The sequence below is a fragment of the Anser cygnoides genome, chromosome 13 (assembly GCF_040182565.1).
Source record: "Anser cygnoides isolate HZ-2024a breed goose chromosome 13, Taihu_goose_T2T_genome, whole genome shotgun sequence".
Classification (NCBI taxonomy): domain Eukaryota; kingdom Metazoa; phylum Chordata; class Aves; order Anseriformes; family Anatidae; genus Anser; species Anser cygnoides.
The window spans coordinates 15,354,058-15,375,125 of NC_089885.1; the positions used below are offsets into that span (position 1 = coordinate 15,354,058).

The following is a 21,068-nucleotide window of genomic DNA, read 5'->3' on the forward strand; positions in this document are numbered from 1 at the left end:
GCTCTGGCTGCTCCCCTGCACCTCTGGCTCTGCGCTATGTACAGCCGAGCCACGCACAGCTTCAGGGGCCTTTTAGCAAAAAAAAAAAAAAGCTATTTTAAAAATCAGTCACACAAATAAAGTGAAACAAGATCAACATGATTGCCCGTCTCTGTCCCAAACAGAAGGAAGCTGTGGAAAGCTCTGGAGATCAACGTTGGGGTTCACTTAGCAAGAACGTGGAGCTGTGGCTGCTGGGGGCTGGCTCCTACCTGGGTGCTTGCTGGGGGTCCCTGTGGGTGCTGGGGGGGGCACACAGGCACCTGGGCACCAGCTGCTGCCATCAGCAGAGCCTGAAGGTCTCTGGAGCCAACGCTGCACAGCTGCTGCCCCAACTTGGGCGGGTATATAGGGGATGGGGTGGCTGCTCTATGGGGCTGTTAGGGGTCTCAGCTGGGTTGCTGCTGGGAGTAAGGGGGGTTTGGGCTGCTGGATGCTGGCTGGATGGGAGGGGGCTGCAGGGCTCAGCGTGTCCAGGCTTGCAGGGTGCTGAGAAACAAGGACCAGCGAGAGGAAACTGGGAGAAACGCAGAGAAGAGGTAGGAAATGGAGGAGGCTGTGGCGCCTGGGGGTGAGGTGGGAGCTGTGCTGGCTGCTGCCCAGATGGGGTTATCGCAGCGCTGCGTTACCCGGTCCTGTTCCCACAGCGGGAACGGCACCTGGGCTGTGTGCCCGTGCCCTGGCAGAGGCTGAGGGTCTCTTCCAGCCCCTTGGCAGCTTCCTCTTGCCCCGTGCGATGGCAGCTGGGCCGCGAGTGGGGAGCGGAGGGGAGGTGCCGGTGTAGCGGCGGTGATGTGCTGCGGCGTGTGCCGCTCACCTGTGTGCAAAGGGGGCTGGCGATGGGGGCTGGGGGCACAGTGCTGTGCTGGGCACCCTTTGTGAGTGGTCTGCAGGCACAGCTCCCCTTGCTCTGCTCTCCCCATGCTCATGGCTGAGCTGCCTGGCCTGGGCTTTGTGTGCCGGGTCCTTCCCCGGGGAGGCCTCAGCCGGCGGGTGGGAATTCCTGGGAGAGAGCCGCTGGCTCTGCGGCAGCCGTTGGTTTGAGTTCGTGCATTTTTTTGCCCTGTGAGAAACTGCTAGCTAAAGAAAGCACATTTTTCTTGCTTACTGGGAGTTCCTGTTTGTCATTTTTATAAATCAGTGTTTATTGGCCTAATTATTGTAAATGCAGAGCCCAATAAAGGTGACTGTGATTGCAATATCTGGTAATGAATTTTATAACAAACCTGCTGAGCTTGAAAGCTGCCAGCAGGAAAGACATTATGTCAGGCTAATGACAGACAGGAGAAATGCTCCCCGCTAAGCTCTTTCCAGAGCGTGAAGGATCTCTGGAGGAGGCTGCTGGGGTCCTGCAGGGCCCCCCAGTGCTGCACCCCAAAGCTCTGGGGTCTGCTTGCAAGTGCCCCCCTCCTCCTGGGGGGTGCTCCGGGTACCCAGGAGGGATGGCTGTGGGGAGGCACGGCTCCTGCCAGGCCTGGGCCCTGCTCTGGGCACCCAGACGCAGACCAGCAGCACCCAGGGGTGCTCCTCCCTCTGCTCCAGCTCCCCCCAATTAATCGCACCATGCAAGCGCTGAACACGAGGCATGAGGAAAGCAGCTTAAACAGCACCTAAAGCTAGCTCAACTCAAACTGCTGTAAATAGATTAATTTAAAAAATCAATTGAGCTCTGCAGGGGCAGACTTTCCAATAGAGATGCACGTTAGCATGCTGGCTCCTGCTCTCGCCTCCTGCCCTTACCCATGCCCTGTTGTGGGAGCAGCATCCCCTCCCTGCCCTGTGTCCCCCGGCCTGTGCCTGGCTCTGTGTGGGGCTGCCCCATGGCCACCCTCATCCCCTGCCCATACAGCTGAGGAGCTCCTTCCTTGGGGAAAGGAGCGCTGCTCCAGAAGGGCGATGGTGTGAGGCAGTTATGGGCTGGTTGGGGGTGTTTAGGAAGCCCTGAGTGGTGATGCTATCAAACGTGATCACAAGTGTGTGATTTCCGGGCAGCATAAAGCTCTGCTGCTTCCCAAAGTCTCCCAGTGTGGATCTGCATCTGCGTTTCAAAGCTACAAGCGCTTGGCTCTAGGCTTTCAGTCCGTGTGTTACGGCCGTCAGATCTGCTGAGCCCAGGTTTGGGCTGCTCCGTGTTTGGTCGGTGCAGAAATTGGGGTGACTCGCTAGGTCTGGATCGGACCTGGAGCATGGCTTCACGCAGCTTCAGAGCCTGGGTTTGGGTGGTTTGATTTAATTCACCCACCAGCTGGAATCGAGTACAAAAGGGAAAGAATGAAGACTAGAAGAGAACACATTTTCTCTTAAATAATGCAGAGGAACACGGGGGAGGAGGTTGTACAAATGTGATTTAGCCCTCTGCCCCTGTGTTATTTGCTCCCAGTCACAAGCATGCCCCATCTGTGTCTCATGGGGCTGAGGGAATTGCTTGCCCTCTGCAATGCACAGGTGCTGCAGGCACGGAGCTGCCTCTCCCAAACCGCCACCGAGGGACTCGAGCTGCTTTTTTTTTTGTATCTTTCATATTTGGTTGGCAGCTGCTGTGTTTGACGCTACTCGATGTGAGACCAAATTGCATTAGCTGGAACATATTTAGGGGAATAAGCTGGGCGGGGGGGCGGAGATCGTGCTCAGGGGCTGTCTGCAGAAACCTGTGCCTAAACCCTGGCATTGCTCAGGGGCTGGGGGTGCTCACCCAACACCTGCTGCCCTTGCAGCCCCTCCCCATTCCCCTAAGGATCTCCCAGCGAGACCTGGTGATGTGTTTGTCGGTGCTATCTGCCCTGCAGTGGGGGCACTTGGTCTTCAGCGGATGACATCTTCAGTAGCACGGCTGATAAGAAGCAGACATGGGCACCTCAAGAAAGCGTGCAGAGAAATATTGGAGATGGTTGGATAAACATGTAGCAAGCGCTGTACTAATAGCATTGACAAAAAAAGCAAGCTGTGGATTTAGTGTTCCTGCACCTAAAACTTGCCCAGGAGGGAACAACAGCACAGAAAAGATGCAGACAGAAGAAATCCTTGCTGCTGGAAGCCAGAAATCAGAGGCAGGAGGCCGGTGTACCTGGCTGTGCTCAGCTACCTGCCAAGAATATCGTCAGGGCAATATCCTGCCTTGCTCCACCTCTGAGCGCTCTTATTTCATTAATCTCCTGTCATCTCCGTCTTTGCTGATGCAGTTGCAATATTGCAGAAATCCCTGCTCGCGGCTCCCGAGGAGGAGCGGACCCAAGACGCGGGCAGAGCGCTTCCCTCTGCCCCGTGCGGGCGGCAGTTGTGAGCCCCGCGGCTGCCGGCAGGCTGGCCGTGTCTCACGTCCTCCTGAGCTCTTGCAGGCAGGGATGCCTGCAAAGCAGCTCACACAACCAGTTATTGTCATCAAGCCCTTCAAAATCTCAGGGAAATCCAGCAAGGTCTAGATGAAGACGCATCCCCATAGCAGACGTGAGAATGTCATAGCACGTTGGCCAGTGCTGGCAGCAGTTATGGGGGGTGCTGAGCGTCATTTCCAATCCTGTGTGCACAGCTCCTCAGCTGCACCTTCTCCCCCCCCAGTTTCCTACACAGACCATGTGCTGCTCTCGCTCTTTCTGCCATGCCAGCCTCCTGGCTGTGTCTGATGGCTGGGGGTGGCATGTTGGCCCCTCTGGCTCTTCCACCTGCTGGTGGCTGGGGATGGCCCCTGCTTTGTGGCCGTGATTTGTGGAGCCTCATTACCCGCAGACAGATGAGGAGTCAGGTGAATTCTTCCCTCTGACTCCTAAAATGCCATTTTAATGCATAATGTATGTCTGGGGATAAATCTGCTCTCGTCTAGATGTGGGGCAGAGCATGCCGCCGCATCGTAAGCGTGTTATTACGGGCAGCAGTGCCTGTGCCGTGTGAATGGCGTGTCTAACGAGCGTGGTGCGAGGAGCAGGGCTGACACCTTCCCTCTGCCATGCCAGTGCAGCCTCCGGTAGCTGCACGAGGGATTTCTCTCCCAAGCGCAGCAGTGACAAATTACAGGATCGATATGGAGGCTGATCTGTGGTCTAATCTTGCTCAGCCCTGGTAAGCCCGGAATTGATCCAGATCTAATCTTGCTGATCCTGGGCAAACCCAGGAGCAGATCCAGATTCTAATGTAACATATCCTGTGCAAATCCAGAATGGCTCGATCGATGTCCTCATGTCATCGCTCCAGTTCCTCCTTGCTTTGAAGAGGTTTATCTGCGTTATCTGCCCCTTGATGTGTCAGGCGATTGAACTGGTCACCCTGATTAATTCCCAGTCATTAGTGACTGGTGTCTCCTTTCAAGGACTGCAGTGCCTTGCTCCGACTGTGGAGCAGTGGGATTTCTGTATGTAATCCTGATATGATAGGAGGATGTTGAATTCTGACTGGGGATCGATGCCCCATCGGTTCCTCTCTCGCTCTAGCTGTGAATGAATTCTTTGTTGTCAAAGGCTGTGGTGGGGCTCTGGATGTCTGGAGAAGGCGTACTCTGTGTAGATAAGGCCTCTGTGCACGTCTGGAGTGCTCCTTGGTCTCCTCTCAGGCTGTGGAAGTCTCCTTTATCCTCTGCCCATGCCTTCAGTGGGGAAAGGGCTGTGACATCTGTCTCCTCGCTTTGCCATGTCACCCTGAAAAGCTGCTCCCTGCAGCCCGCTGGCCTCGCACGCAGCCTGTGCCAGCAGGCTTGGGCTCCTCCGGAGGGAGGAGCAGCAGACCTGTGTGCAAGTCAAGGGCCTTCTGCTGCAGGGCCCTCTTGCTACTCTAATAACTTCAGGGATGAAAAAAAAAAAAGCAATTACCTTCTGGGCAGAATTTCTCCAGCCTTTACTTAGCTCACTGGGGAATTTGTCAGGAACTAGTACTGCAGTTTTATTCAGCTATTCCTGAGTTATACCAGCACAGGGAAAATGGCATGTCTCACGGCTTGATGTTTTTCTGATGTCTTTCTTTGCTCTCGGGTTTAAAAAAAAAATAAAAAATGCCAGACCCCAAAGATCACTCTTCAAAACGTAAAGCTTGTCCGTAGCTTAATTCAGTGGAGACTCAAGCAGCTGCTCCTGCATCTTGGAGAAAAGAGGCCTCGTGCTATTAATATGTCTACAGAAATTGGAAGTAGAAATATGAAGGTCCCCTGCCTTCAGCGAGCCGCTCCCTGCGGCACGGTGGGATGGGGCTGCACGTGGGGCTGATCGTGGCGTGAGCATCCTGCCCCTGCTGGGCTTTGCCGTGGTGCTGGTGGTCGTGGTGCCGTCACAGCGGGACGGAGCTCCGAGGGTCCCTGTCCTATGCTGCAGGTGCTTTTCAGGGGGCTGTGCTTGGGTAACGGGTGGCTGCGGGGGCTGGATCCCGGTGGCTTTGTGCCAGGGAGAGCTGCGGCTGCGGCCTGGACCCGCGTCCTGCAGAGTGCTCTGAGCTGGAAAGTGCTTTGGTGGTGTAAATATAACCTGGGAGGTTCTCAAAATCCTCAAGAAGTGTTCTTGCAGAAAGTAGGCTGTTCCCCCTCCCTCCCCTCAAACAGGAAATAATTCCGAATTCACCCAAGTGTGCTTTTCTAATCAAACGGGCTACTTTGTGCTCCTGAATCCAAGGGAGGGGGGTTGGAGCCCAAATAAAACAGAACTCCTCCTCGGCGCTGTGCTGGCGAGATGGCTCTCCCGTGGCTGAATCCATCTGCGTTCCTTCTCGGTGTTAGCAGGGGGACCTTCCCCTGCCGCCGGGCGCTTCCCTTCCCAGACTTGGCTGCTGCACGAGGAGGAGGCTGAGCGCCGGAGCAGCCCGGGTTTCTATGGCAGTGTGCGCGGCAGCCGCTCCCCTTATCTTACCAACTTGATCGGGAGAAATTGCTTTTGTCAATTTTAATTTCAGCTGAGCTGAGCAGGATAAACAAAGGGAGGTGCAGGCGAAGCAGATGGTTTGTCACAGAGCAAGGAGCAAGCAGGAAGGCTGCAGCTTTTCACAGCCTATAATGGCCTTTCCTTGCATCTAGCTATCCGTCACCATATAGTTCCTGAAATAACTGGGCTTGTGCAGTGTATCCGAAGTACCCAAATGTTACAGCAGGTCTGGAATACCCTGTCCGTGGAGATTTCGGCAAAGGCTGGGAGCATCCACACCAGCCTTGTGCTGTGGGTGCCAGGAAACCCCTGTGCAGGGGGGACGTGGCTGGGTGCTGGGTGCCTGCCCCACAGCGCAGGGGGCTCGGGCAGCGCTGGCTGCAGCCAGGCGGCCGGTCCTGCTCCGGCACTTCTGCCATGGCACCGTGTCCCAAGCAGCCGGGGGGATGTGATTTTTCGCAGAGCTTGTGCTCTCTGAGCGCAGTGCAGATTGGTGGATATTTGTTTCAATAAGAACCATGCTGGTGTTTGCAAACCCTTTTAAATTGCTCTCAGCAAGCGCTTCTGCATCTGCAGAAAAGCCTGCTTGCGGAAAAGCCTGCAGAAAGAGGAGGTCTTGGGGGCGGCAGTAGGAGCCTGAATCCTTGCCAGGTTTCCGTCCCGCAGAGCGCCGGGGCCGGAACGGGGACGAGCAGTGTCTCTGGCTGCTGCGAGCAGTGGCAGGCAGTCTCCGTGCCAAAACGTCCCCATTAAAGCATCCCTGTGCAATTTCAAATAATGAGCAAATATGAAGAAAACCAAAGTATGTTTGAACTTTATTAATGAACAGAAAGAGGGCTAAATGTTTCCAATAAACTGTTTGCTGCAAACACACAGAATACCAAGCATAGCTCTGGCCTCTGGAGCTCAGGTTTCTGTGAGTGCCCTAAGCCGTGAAAATCTTCCCCGCATTCGTGATGGCAGCAGCCAGCTGCCGGTGGGCAGAGCTGCTGGTGGCGGCTGTGATTTCTGGAGATCGGCGGCCGCTCGTCAGAATCTGAGCCTGTGCCTTACATTCGCACACGTGCGGGCAGGAACGTCCCCCCCGGGGAGAGTGGTGTGGGGCTGGTGCGTGCTGCCAGCCTTGCTCCTGCAGGGCAGGGAAAGCAAGGGTACGGTCCTGGGCTTGGAAGAAAACAGAGCTCGAAGGAGAGCTGTTTGAGTGCTGCTCCCAGGGGCAAAATGGCACGCGTTAAAGAGGATGGTCCCCGTGGCATTTGTGTGCATTGCGAGATACCTATTTATTTATTTCCCCTTGTCTGTTGTTTACAGGAGGCTGAGCAGCAGCATTGCTAGTGCCTGCTCAGATAAGCATGGTCCTTGGGTCTGGGGCACCATGCAAAGGCACAGCAGTGGTGGCTGGGAGCGCCTGCGGGGATCTTGTACCGCCAGCCTGGCTGGCACTGCCGGGCACCCTGAGCAGAGCCCAGACGAGGCTTTGTTTGCAGAGGCAGGCGGGATTTCAGCGAGATGCATTTCCATTATTCAGGGCTTCAAACCTGATCTTGGCAGGGACTGGTTGCTCTGTCTGTCCCCATGGATGGCTGCAGCGGGATGCATCAGCCCTTGCTGTCCTGCTCCAGTCCCCCACCTGCACCCTTCCTGGGTCAGATATGGGCTTAGGGATGTCCCCTGAGGGTACTCGGGGCCCCCTCCCCTGGGAGCCTCAGCTGTGATCCAGTGGCAGTCCTGGCTCCATGCCCCCCCCCCCCCAGATTTGACTGCTGAGCTAATTAGATTGATAATTGAAGTAAATGATGATGGTGGGGTTGGGGTGCGTTTTAAATCTGAGTGTATTTTCATGTAGCGTTTCACATAACTCTGCCACGCGCTCTGGTCTGTAATTGCTGCTTTTCCCTTTGGATGTGGTACTTGCCTTAACTTTAATGATTATTTATTACGGGGCTGCAGAAGAGCTCGCTGGGCTGAATCACGGTCTCCACGCCGGCTGTGCGAGGGCTGTCGGAGCAGGGTGGAGAGCAGCCCCAGGAGGGGATGCTTCAGGAGCACGAAGCACCAAGCTGCGGTACCACGTTCTCTAGGACCTCCACCCAAACCAACGGCAAACACAGAGCCTCGCAGAAAAGAGTGTTTGGGACTTGGAGGGGCTGGAGAAATGCGTGGAGGGAGGCAGCTGAAGTTATTCTCCCATCCGACGGCTCTTGCAGAAAACCTACAGGTCATATGGGAAACAGGCAGAGGTGGGCAGCGCTTTGGCCTCGCACGGTGCCTTCAGGTGAAGAAGGATTTCTGCTCCTTCCCTTGCAGATCTCTGGCATGAGAGGACCCTGGCCGCTGTGGCAGTGCCTGCGCTCTGCATCTCGCTACTCTAAGCAGGGCTGCGGTGATGGCAGCGGTGTCCTATCCTTGTGAAAGCTGCCCAGCAGCATCCATGGGCCGTGCTCTGCTGCTCCTGGGCATGCAATGCACCAGAGCTGGTCCTGCTTAAAAGGCAGCTCCTCTGCCAGGTGTGGTGCCACATCTCCCCAGGTGCCTCCCCCCTTGCTTTTAGGGGTGGCTCGCAATTGTGGAAATGCTGATTTTTTTCCTCAAGTGCCCTCGAATGATCCCCTTGGGATCACATTACCTATAAACAAGACAAACTTGGAGAACAGATGCATCTCTTACTGTTAATAGATTAAAATTATAGATGATCACAAAATAGCAGTGTACAGAATAAATATAGCCGTGATGTAAATTACTTTTTCCTCTATTTCCTTCCATTAGCCAGGGACCATTTACCCTGGCAGAGCTCTGCCCCTGGGAAGCGTCCGAGCTGGATGTGGAGCTGCAGGCGATGTAAGTGCTGTGTCAGGTAGTGCTCCTGATGGACTGAGACGAGAGGAAGTCTGGAAATCAGAGGGGCTGTGGGATGGAGGACTCTACCTGCCACATTATCTCCAGTCCTTTGTAAGGGGGGAGTTGAGGGGAGCCTGTTGTATCTGAATTGTGCTCTTTTGTCCTGGTCATCCCTTTCTCTAGAAAGGGTTTTGGCCAGCAGACCAGCGAGGAAAATTTGCAGCATTGGCAGTAACAGTGCGATGCAGGAGCGATCCCTTGAACAAGATTATTGCTCATTTTACCAGGCACAGCTACCCATTACGGTTAATAAAACACTGCATAAGTAATTCTCAGCCTGATCCAAACAACGTATCCTGTGGCCCAGCTGGACTCCCTTCTACCCTTAGCCTCACGCTGGAAGATAGGTTGGCATCAGCAGAGGGAGGCATTTGTACCTGACCACATGGGCGGCCAAGATCTTCCTCTCACTGTCCCAGGGGACGAGCGAGGTGAGCAGTTGGATGGGCTCAGGCGCTGCTGCCACCTCCCTGCTGTGTCCTTCTCTGAAGGACGGGGTTGGTGCTGGCCACCGCTGTGGTGGCATTGGCATGGCTGGGGGGGGGCAGCTCCGTCCTGCATCGGGCACCCCGGACACCCGCCCTGCAGCGTGACGGGTGGCCTGTCCAGGGACCGCATTTTCCTGTGCTCAGACCATGGGCTGTGGCTGACGGGTGCCAGAGGTGACGTCCTGTTGCCAGCGGGAGCAGATGCAGTCCGTGGGAAGGGGAGCGGGAGAGCGGGCTGGGCTGCGGGAGGAGCGCTTTGTCCTGGCATTCCTGCTGGAAATGAGTCCAGGAATTTGTTGTGAGGATGCACCTGAGACAAGGACGGAGACAGGGCTGCTGCGGTGTGCCTGTGCCTCGGCAGGACGGGAGCCAGCAATCCTGCGTGCACACTGGCGCTGGGATCAGATGCGTTGAGTGCTTTGCATGGCACTGGGTGGGCGCCGAGGCTGCCAACATCGGCTCGGGGAGTCCCGGGCAGGAGCCGGCCCCTGCTGGGATGCTGTTGTCCCACAGCTAAGGAGCAAGTGCTGCTGCTGGTACCCCAGGCTGGGGCCTCTGCTCCACGCTGTCCATCTGGCGTCTTCCTGAGACACCGTGCTCATTTTTTTTTGCAATGCCAGAATAAATCCTAGCAGACTATTAATCATTGGCTTGGAGCAGCATCCACCCCAGGTTCAGCACGGTAAGCTATGCCAGCCCTTTCCCCCACACTGTGTCTGACATTGTGTAGCTGTTTGAAAAGGCCATAATTACAGCAATTGTTAGGCGTTTTTCCTAGCCTCTTCTGCCTTCTCTTGTAGGTAACGGTATGTGACAAAACTCTTTCCCTGCTGTGCACATCCCCACGTGCTCTCCTGCGCATGGCCGGTAGCCCAGCCGTGTTACTGGGTGGCAACGGCAGGCTCACCGCGGGCAGGGTGCATCATGTGCAAATCTCAGTTTTGTAGGGGAAAACGATGCACGTGGCAATGCGGGGAGGAGAAGCTGGAGTTCTGTCTGATTTTCATACATCTGCAGTTGCAGAAGTGGCAGGGGGGTGTGGGGGGGGGGAGGGAAGCGCTGGGACTGGTGCCTGGGCTGCTAATTGACGGTTGTAGGATGCAGGCAGGCAGGGCTGGAAATGCCGAACCGCGGGACGCTGCTAACTCAATACCAGTGAGGAACCACGGCCAAATTCCCTGATACGGGCACCCTGCTGGGACGGAGCTGGGGGCTGCTCCTCAGCTGGTGCTGCGCATCTCCATCGGCTTCACCGGGGCCGGGACAAAGCATACCAGCTGAGGAGCGCTTCCTAAATCTCCCTCCTGGCTTTCAGCACTGCGGTGGCAGGAGGTACTGTCCCAGAAATGCTCTCTCCTGCCTGTTGGCATGCTGGGCAAGCGTGTTGTGGCTTGGGACTGTCTCCAGGTGAAAGCAAGAGAACATTTGGGAGCTGTCAGCTCTCTGCCGGTGCCAGGTATTTAATTTCTGCTGGAAGAAGGGAGCATCGCAGTCTCTTTCCCATCCCGCGGGGTCATCAGCAGAGTAAACAGTGTGCTCGAACAAAGGGAGGAGAAAAGAAAGGAAAATGTAGAATAAGGGATTTAGTTATGTTTGCAACAATTCTGAAAGGTGGAATGGCTGCTGCTGGAGCTGCTGCGCAGTTTGCTAGCCTCTGCGTTAGCCATGTAGCAGTGCAGACTGGAGATATTACACTGTGCGGTTTCTCTAAATCACTCCCCTTCCGCAGGTGCCTCTATTCCCCAACCTTCACAGTGTTTTCGTCCACTCAGGGACCTGGAGACTGAATAAGAGATGCTGTTTGTGAGCAAAGTAGAAAGCAGCGATTCTCCCATCACCTCGGGTAACCTTCATTGTCAGGCAGATCTCCAGCAGAGAGAAGTTTGGTTGCCTCTTAATTCATCCGTGGCATCGCTGCCTTGTAAACCTAAGGCCGTCTGTTCTTCACCTGCGTGGGTGACCATGCGCACGGTTTGTAAGTCAGGCAGGCACCCAAGGAGCGATCCTGAAGGTCCGGCACGCGATGGAGCGCCGAGCTGCGCGGCAGCGCTCCCCCGGCTGCGCTCCTGCACTCAGGCTGAGGGCGCAGATTGCAATTTCGTTGCGCTTAGTTTTCTGCCCTCCCTCGTCTCTCCTCCTTGCTTTTAATCTTTGCTTAACTTGTTGTGCAGGCAATTGCATGGCATTTAGTGCGCGGTGATGTGTGTTTGGGGCCTGAGCTGGAAATACAGCTCATTATCTGGAGTGGATAATATTAAGCACTTTTCTCTGTTGGCCATTTGATCACAAGGTTATCCTGTTTGATGGTTTTATACGCTGGAATTGATTGCATGGGAAATATTTAGCCGGCGCGGCTGGAACGCCTGCTTCCCCGCAGGCTGCAGGTGCAGGTGTGCTGCTGTGCCCCGATGCCAGAGGGGACAGGGGAACAACTCGGGGGTGACCGGTGGCTCTGGTGCCCACACCGGGCTGGTGGCCCTGCTCAGCCCCCACGCTGGGGCCAGGCAGCCGTGTGCTGTGGGCTTGCAGCTGGAGCAGGGCACAGGTTCCCTTTCACCGCCTTTGCAGCCTGCTGGCACAGGGGCACGGGGTGCCCGTGGGACACCTCTGCACCCCACTCGGTCACGGCTGCTTTGCTGACACAGCCGGCAGAGATGCCCATTACGGCGGTAGCTTTTCGTAACGTGTCCTCTGGGAGCTGGCCTGGGAAGCAGTGATGGCTGTTTTACACGGGCTGCTGAGCTGCTGTCAGGTGATAAACGCTGGGTACCAGCAGCTGGGCACGGGCCAGAGAGGCAGAGGTGAAAGGCCGCATTGCTGCAGCCCCCTGAATTGCACAGCATTTTTTCCTTTCTATCCTTAATAGACCATACTGGAAAGCAGAGTGGTTAATCACACAGGCTGCCCTCTCATTAATATCGCCCCATGCCTGCTGCTGAGGGCAAATGCCTGCTGAGCCCCTCGGCTGCCTGTGTTTGGGCTGGCAGGCACAGAGGTGCCAGGTGCAGCTCGGCTTCTCGGCGCTGCCATTGCTCACACCAACTGCATCCTCGCTGGGTCTGCTGGACCCAGTTTTGAGCTCGGTCCCACCGGTCAGCCTGCTGGAGCCGAGTGCATCCTCCCAAAATGGAAGTGGCTGCTGGGGGCAGCTGGCCTTCTCCCTGTGAAGCTGCCCGTCACTGAGCACACCAGAGCTGCCCTGGGGCCTCCGGCTGTGCAGGTGTCCCCCCGAGACCTGTATTTCATCTGCAGCACTGCGTCTTGCTGCAGGCAGGCTGTGTACGCTGGCAGCGGGTCCAGTGTGCTTTGTCTGGACCGACACCAGTGCGAGAGCGGAGAATTAGCCCTGCACCTGCCACTTTTTTAATATAGGCTTTAAATCTGATTATAACTGCCTGTCTGGCTCTGTGTTATGTGCTTCATGATTATTCAGCATTATGTAATCTTTGATAAAAGATGCTGTATCAGTAAAAGTGAATTAAACTATTGAGTGATAGGAGTTTATCGAATTCCTCGGAGTGATGCTGTCCTGTCTTTGGCACTTTAACCTCTCCCGCAGAAGGAGCGTGCCAGACGCTGCCCTTGCTAACAGCCAGAAAACCCTGCTGACTTTGGGGGAATTGCAGGAGTACAAATAAAGTTAGATTTCAGCTTACAAAGACAGTTTTTTATGGTCTAAAGACTCAATATTTCACAGCAGCGGTCCCTTATCTGTGCTATGTGCAAACAGCTAGCGGAGTTACTGGGATGGATGTCTGCAAGTACTGCGGATGTCCGAGTGCTCAATAAAGTTTGGCTCTGAGAGGGCTGACAGGCAGCGCTGCACAGGCTGTCCTCACTCCAAAGCCTCTTGAGAGTGGACGTGCACTGAACTTCCATATAACAGGCAACAAAATGTTTAATTGTAAGCTAAATATTTTGTCTTAGCACCAAGCACCCCCCAACAAATATAAAATGCATTTTTCTCCTTTTTAGGTCTCCCCTTTCTCCATGCATGGCAGATGTCCGATGGCTGAACAGTCTAGGCATTTTGCTCTGAGTTTTCCTATTTCTTCATTTCATTTCTCTATGCTACAGTTTTTCTAGTTTGCTGTGATATTAGAAACATTGCTAGGGGAAAAAAAAGCACAGACCTAAACCATAACTCCTGACACCCAGATGCTTTGAAAAGCTTTCAAGTTTTGCAGAACTGGATAAGCAAAGAAAGGAAGAAATAAACCTACATCATTTATTTTCCTTCACTTAGTAGCTAAAAGGAAAAGGTGCCAGAAAGGGGAAAAACAACTGTTCAGAAATGCTACATGCATAATTATAAGAATGGTTCCAAAAAAAAAAAGATAAAGTTCTTCTTTGATGTTTAAAATGAATTTTGAAATTTTAAAATATTTTTTGCGCAGGGTCTCCACTTCCTCATCGCAGGCAGGGGGATGGACTGGCGGGCTGTGCCTGCCCTGTGCTGCAGCAGGGGCCTGCCTGGTGGCTCAGTGTCCCTGGGCACTGGGGTGGGTGTCCAAAGCCTCCTGGCCTCTACTTGGTGCGGCACGGAGGACAGCAGGAGGCCCTCGTGCCTCCTAGGGGCGAGGCTGCTGGTGGCAGAGGCTGCTGCCCTCCTGGTTTCCCCACCCTGCTGCCACGGCCTCACCCCATGCCTGGCCTTGTCCCTCCCCACAAGGAAGTTTTAATGAAAAAAATCCCCAGCTTGACAGCCCGCTGATACCGCAGCTTTCAATATACAGGGTTTAGATCCCGAGATTTACTTTTTGACAGGTATGAGAGAGACAGCTTTAAACGCTGGGCTGGGAAGGACTCATTCGCATTAGCGCTCAAACAAAGGGCTGCAAGCTGCACCGCTCGCTTTTAATTAAAAGCTTTCCTTATTTTACAGCGTGGGCAGAACCAATATCTCCATTACACGCTGCCCATACCTATCGAGGAGCCAGCAGCATGACAGGCACCGTCTGTGAGGGGCCTGGGCGGCCATGCAGGCCCCCCCCGGCTAATGCCAAAGGAAGGGGGGGCTGCAATGGGCAGAGCCTGAGGGACCAGGGCTCGTTTGGGTGTTTGCAGCGAGGGGGCCAAGGCAGCTCCCTGGTGGCGCTGTGCCCGGAGAAGGGCAGGAAGCAGGCCGCTGACCACAACAAGGGCAGCGAGCGGGGCAGTCAGCGCCATGCCCCTGGTCCCTGCCTGCCAGGCCACCGCGGGCTGGTGCTGGGGCCGACATCGGGTGCATCGTGATGGGAGCGTTGGGCTTTGGGTAGGCTAATTCCGCTGCAAGGAGCGGAGCGAAGCTTTTAGATTTCAGAGCCAACATGTGGCATCTTTATTAATGTGCCTACTTGAGTTCCCTGGGACGCGATGTTTTCTCCTCACCCCGGCCATCCATCTCAACTGATAATGGGACTATTAATCCATTTTGTTGACAGCACTCAGACCTCCGGTGAGGCAGTAGATGTGGAGGGGTGGGAATCGATGCCTGTTCTACTCCACGGGGATCCTGTCGCAGCCTCTGGCAGACTGGATACCGAGCGTTAACCCCGGGGTGAGAGGCCGGAGCGCTGGCCGAGGCTGTGGGTGCTGGGCAGCGAGGCCTGGCGAGTGCTGCGGAAGGCGGCCGGGGCGAGGTGCTGTGCAGAAGCCAAGCCTGCAGGAGGCCGGGTGCCGTCGTACAGCACACGGGTCAGCCAGGGGCCCCCTCAGCCCACCTCTAACCCTTCTCCACCGCTATGTGCGGGTGCAGATTTTCAGGGCCCCTGTCCGCCTGGCTGGCTACAAGACGCCCGGCTCAGTATTCATCACACCGGTGATCTCCTTTATCGCAGTCGCAGAAGGACATGTAGGCCATAAATAAATATTGCAGACCTTTTGTATGTGTGATTTAATAAAAAAATACTTCAGTAGAAAAAGAGCTGGAAAATGAGGTGCGTCCCTGCCCAGCTCTTGCTCCTCCATGCATCCCCTGTCAGTGGCTGATCCGGGTGCTTTTATATTCAGCCTGATCCTGTCTGGTTTTAAATATCTCAAGCCGCAGAACTTTCTCCCTCCAGGGAACTACGTCGCAGCCTCATAATTTTCACTGTCAGCAGAGGGGATTTTTTCCCCTGTGACATTCAACCTAAATGCTCCATATCTTCATTTCCTGTCACCCCTTCTGGTGATGCCCCTTGTACTGTATTAAATAATTCCTTCCCTCCTCCTCTATTTACACCAACCAGATCTGTAAGGCTCTTAGTTTGTCTCCCCACAGACAGCTCTTAGCCAACCAATATATATATTTAAGCCTTTTAATCTTCCTTCAGATATCAGACTCTCCGTGCCTTTGATCGTTTGCACGGCCTCCCTCCGCACCGCCGCCAACACGTGCACATGGAGGCAGCCCCGCGTCCGGCCCCTCCTGAGCCTCCCAGCGCCCCCACACCGCCCTTGGGAGGCCGATCCTCTCCTGCCCTGATGCTCAGCAGCCTTGTGGGCTCCCCTTGCTGACCCAGCCCCAAACCCCTTCGTGCCTGGGGCATGGCTCTGGCGCTGCTGTGGTGCGGGGCAGCGTCGTCCTCCTGCTCTCGGCTCACATCGCCTCTGCCTCCCAGATGCCCTCGCTTGCGTTTGTCCGGGGCCCAGCTCGTTCTGCTGTTTCCTTCCCATGTTTCTAATCTCGCTAGGCCCTTTTGTGTTAATTTTCTATGCTTGCTGGAGCTCACAGCACCTCCCAGTATAGCATCATCTGCCAAATTCATTAATGTGCAGTTTACTCCCTCTTTCCAGGTCATTAATGAGGGTATTAAACGAGAGCAGACCTAACCTAGATCCCTGCAGTACCCCATAAACACCTCCCCCTGTTTCTAATTACCCTTTGTTTATGATCCTTCAGCCAGCTTTTCAATCCACACGGCACAGTTCAAGTCATCAGAATTAATTTTTCCGAGGAAGACGTCGCGAGCGCGGCAGCGGAGCTTTCGCCAGCCTGGTGCCCACCACCTGCTGCGTCCCCTCTGCCTGCGGGACCCCAGCTGCTGCCTCCCGGGGGGCTGCGGGAACCCTCGGGGACGTGCATGGGGGGGCGGGAGCCCATTGGGAGGTCCCACCTCGGGTGCCCCGGGGATGGCGTCCTGGGAGCTGGTGTCCCTTGGGGTGATGTCCCTTGGGGTGGTGTCCCTGGGGGTGGTGTCCCTGGGGATAGTGTTTCTGGGGGTGGTATCCCTGAGTGGGGATGTGATGTCCCAGGTGATGGTGGAGGATGGTGTCCCAGGTGATGGTGTCCCTGAGGATGGTGTCCCTGGGGATGGAGTCCCTGGGGGTGGTGTCCCAGGTGATGGTGTCCCTGAGGATGGTGTCCCTGGGGATGGAGTCCCTGGGGGTGGTGTCCCAGGTGATGGTGTCCCTGAGGATGGTGTCCCTGGGGATGGAGTCCCTGGGGGTGGTGTCCCAGGTGGCGGTGTCCCGGGGGCGGGTGGTGTCCCCGCGGGCGGTGTCCCCGGGTTGGGTGTCGCGGCGCGCCCAGCAGGGGGTGCCTCCTGCCGGCGCCGCCCGCCAGATGGCGCCCTTGTGCCTGCGAAGGGCGGCGGGGCCCGACGGCGCGGCCGCAGCGGGCTGCCCCGCGGGGAGGCGGCCGCCCCGACGGGCCCGCGGCAGCGCCGGTGGCCGCCGGCCCAGCGGCCCGGCCCGGCGCCAGCTCGCCGCCATCGACCCGCGGGCTCCCGGGGCGGTTTGCCGCAGGGAAGCGCCGGCACCCGGCCTGCCCCCAACCTGTTATTTTTATTTTTATTTTTTTTTTTTACCCCCCCTCCCCCGCGGGGCTCGGCTTGGCCGCGAGTTTGCCGCTAAAAGCTTCGGGGTTGAGGCCGCCAGCGCCGGGGCGGGCCAGGAACCGGCCAAAGGCGGCACCTGCGGGCTGGGGGCACGGAGCCTTCCCCCCGCTCATCGCTTGCAGCGCCGCGCACCTGCGGGCCGAGCGCGGCGCCCCCGGGAAGCAGCAGCAGCACAGGGCGGCCGCGGTGCCTCGGCCGTGCCGATGAGGCGGCACCGCGCAGCGGGACTCCGCGATCCCCGCTGAATTGAAAACCGCTTCGCGGGGAGCTGGGAGCGCTGCCCGTGCCAGAGCCGCCGGGTCCAGCGCCCCGCACCGCTCCGGGCGCCGTGCCGGCGGGACGGGGCGGCGCTGCCCCTCTCCCCGCAGGGGCTGCCCCGGCCTCGGCGGTGCGCAGCCGGCGGCGGGGCCGCGGGGTCCCCCCTGCCCAGCCCGGTGCCCGCGGGAACCCGCCGAGCGCCCCTGCGGCGGTGGGGGAGGCACCGCCGGTGGCCGCGGCCCCGCAGCCGGCGGGCGCGGAGCAGCGGGAGCCCGGCCCCGGCCCCGCTCCGCTCCCGGCCGCGCCGCTCCGCGCGCCCCGCCTTGGCCCCGCCCCTCCGGCCCGGCAGCTCGGCTCGGCGCGTCCCCATTGGTGGCGGCGCGCCGCGCACGCCCCGCCCCCTCGCGCTCATTGGCCCCCCGGCGCGCGCGCCGCCCGCCCCCGCGCCGCCCGCCGGCGCTCCGGACTGCGGGCAGTGGCGTGCGGCCGCCGCAGCGAGCGCCGGCGGGAGAGGGCTCGGCGCGGCGCGGCGCGGCTCGGAACGGCTCGGAACGGCTCGGAACGGCTCGGCTCGGCTCGGCACGGCTCCCGCTCCCTCCCCGGCTCCCGCTCGCCATGCCCGGTCCATCCCCGGCGCCGCCGGCTCGGAGGCTCTAAGCGGGCGGCGTTGGCGTGGGCGCGGGGGTACCGCCGCCTCCGGTGGCCGCCCCGCCCGCTCCGCTCCGCTCCGGCCCGGCCCGGCGGGCGCTGCCCGCATGAGGGCGGCGGGCCCCTGAAGCCAGCGGCCGTCGGGGCGCGGCGCGGCGGCCGTCGGGGGCGGGCGCGGCGATGGGGGCTCTCCCGGCGCTGCTGGGGGCCGCCTTGCTGTGGGCCGGCGCCGGGGCCCTCGTCAACCTCAAGTACTCGGTGGAGGAGGAGCAGCGGGCCGGCACCGTGATCGCCAACGTCGCCAAGGACGCCCGGGACGCTGGCTTCGTGATAGACCCCCGGCAGCCCACCGCCTTCCGGGTGGTCTCCAACTCGGCCCCCCACCTGGTGGACATCAGCCCCGGGTCCGGGCTGCTGGTGACCAAGCAGAAGATCGACCGGGACCTGCTGTGCCGGCAGAGCCCCAAGTGCGTCATCTCGCTGGAGGTGATGTCCAGCTCCATGGAGATCTGCGTGATCAAGCTGGAGATCAAGGACCTCAACGACAACGCGCCCAGCTTCCCCACCGACCAGATCGAGCTGGAAATCTCAGAGACTGCCAGCCCCGGCACCCGGGTGCCGCTGGAGAGCGCCTACGACCCGGACTCAGGCAGCTTTGGTGTGCAGAGCTACGAGATCACCCCCAATGACCTCTTTGGGCTGGAGACCAAGACGCGGGGAGATGGGTCCCGCTTTGCCGAGCTGGTGGTGGAGAAGAGCCTGGACCGCGAGACCCAGTCCCACTACAGCTACGTGATCACGGCGCTGGATGGTGGTGACCCGCCCAACTTCGGCACGGTGGAGCTCAGCATCCGCGTCATCGACTCCAATGACAACAACCCGCTCTTTGAGGAGCCGGCCTACACTGTCAGTGTGCCCGAAAACGCCCCGCTGGGTACGCCGGTCATCCGCCTCAATGCCTCTGACCCGGATGAGGGCACCAACGGCCAGGTGCTCTACTCTTTCCACAGCTACGTCTCTGAGCGAGCCCGGGAGCTCTTTCAGATCGACCCCCAGAGCGGCCTCATCTCGGTCAGCGGCGCCATCGACTACGAGGAGGGTCATGTCTACGAGCTGGATGTGCAGGCCAAGGACTTGGGGCCTAACTCCATCCCTGCCCATTGCAAAGTGACCATCAGCGTGCAGGATGCCAATGACAACCCGCCCCTCATCAACCTGCTCTCTGTCAACAGCGAGCTGGTGGAGGTGAGCGAGAACGCCCCGCCGGGGTACGTCATCGCCCTGGTGCGGGTCTCGGACCGCGACTCCGGGGCCAACGGGCGGGTGCAGTGCAAGCTCCTGGGCAACGTGCCTTTCCGGCTCCAGGAGTACGAGAGCTTCTCCACCATCCTGGTGGACGGGCGGCTGGACCGGGAGCAGAGGGACCAGTACAACCTCACCATCCAGGCCAAGGACAATGGCGTACCCTCCCTACAGGCCACCAAGTCCTTCACCGTCAAGATCACCGATGAGAACGACAACCATCCCCACTTCTCCAAGCCCTATTACCAGGTCATCGTGCAGGAGAACAACACCCCAGGGGCCTACCTCCTCTCAGTGTCTGCGAGGGACCCTGACCTGGGCCTCAACGGCAGCGTCTCCTATCAGATTGTGCCCTCCCAAGTCAGGGACATGCCTGTCTTCACCTATGTCTCCATCAACCCCAACTCTGGAGACATCTATGCTTTGAGGTCCTTCAATCACGAACAGACGAAGGCCTTTGAGTTCAAGGTCTTGGCAAAGGACGGAGGTAATCCCTCTCTGCAGAGCAATGCCACCGTCAGGGTGATTGTCCTGGATGTCAATGACAACACGCCCGTGATCACGGCCCCACCGCTGGTCAACGGGACTGCGGAGGTGTACATCCCCAGGAACGCGGGGGTCGGCTACTTGGTGACAGTGGTCAAGGCAGATGACTATGACGAGGGTGAAAATGGCAGACTTTCCTACGAAATGGTGGAAGGAGACAGAGGATTTTTTGAGATAGACCAGGTCAATGGAGAGATAAGGACCACCAGAGCCTTTGGGGAGAATGCAAAGACAGCCTACGAGCTGATTGTGGTGGCTCATGACCATGGAAAAACATCTCTGTCGGCTTCAGCCTTGATTTTGATATACCTGTCTCCGGCCCTCGATGCCCAGGAGTCCATAGGATCTGTTAACCTCTCCCTCATTTTCATTATTGCCCTGGGGTCTATTGCGGCCATTCTTTTTGTCACCATGATCTTCGTGGCAGTAAAGTGCAAAAGGGATAACAAGGAAATCAGGACCTATAACTGCAGGTAAAGAACATCTTTATTTCTCTGTGCCGGCCAGTGTCTGCTTTGATTTTTGCGAGCACAGTTGCTTTTCCATTTGCTGTTGTATACCGGGGGGGCTTAAATTTGCTTTAGCAACAGAAGTGAGGCACTTGTCCCTCTGGGGAAATCTCCTGAGAGGCTTTAAAACGTTCTTCTCTGGGAGACGGACGGAGACCCACCCGAGGTGCAGACGGCTGCGATCTCGCTCCGCGACGATCTGTTGCAGCAGACGTTAGCTTCTGCACGCTGGGGCTGGAGAGGCGAGCGCGGGGCCGGCTCCCCCTGCTCCGTGCAGGAGGACCAGGGGCACCCGTTCCCTGGGTGGCTGTGGGACCCGCGTCCCGGTGGCCCCACTGGGAGCACGGCCGTCGTGGGGCGAGCGGCGTGGCCGAGTGCAGCGGGGCCCTTCGGCCCTTCCTCTCCCCTCAAAAGAGCCATTGTGCGCCCGTGGCGCGGATGCGGCTCTCGGCCACAGCTGACAGCGGGGTGCCGAGGGAATAAATGCTCCCCGAAATCTGCCATCTCCCTCGGACGCGACACTGGTGGAAACGGCACGGCCGGTTTGGCTGCGAGCGGTGGCTTTAGCGATTATTTTTACGGCGCTGCGTTCTTTTGCCCTGGCCGACTGTGGGCTCCCGGTCCGAAACGGAGGAGGGCAGGTCATCCCTGCGCCCGGAGCCGGGCGGCGATGAAAGGCGAAGATGTGAAATGGAGCCCCTGAATATATAACAGCCCCGCGATTATTGTCTCTCTTTTACTATTCTC

The 21,068-nt window shown here is 57.9% G+C and overlaps 1 protein-coding gene across 8 annotated transcripts in view; it reads left to right on the forward strand.

The window, feature by feature from the left end:
- Positions 1 to 17,797: 17,797 nt before the first annotated feature.
- PCDH19 (protocadherin 19) overlaps positions 17,798 to 21,068 on the forward strand; it is a 175,970-nt gene continuing 172,699 nt past the window's right edge. For 5 of the 8 annotated variants that reach the window (XM_067005021.1, XM_048077359.2, XM_048077369.2 and 2 more), the window contains exon 1: positions 17,799 to 20,285. In XM_067005021.1, coding sequence (XP_066861122.1) covers positions 18,145 to 20,285 — 2,141 coding nt within the window. In that variant the 5' untranslated portion in view covers positions 17,799 to 18,144. Of the gene's footprint in view, positions 20,286 to 21,068 lie in introns of all 8 variants that reach the window. The other 3 variants (XM_048077355.2, XM_048077341.2, XM_048077347.2) reach the window with 3 other exon arrangements.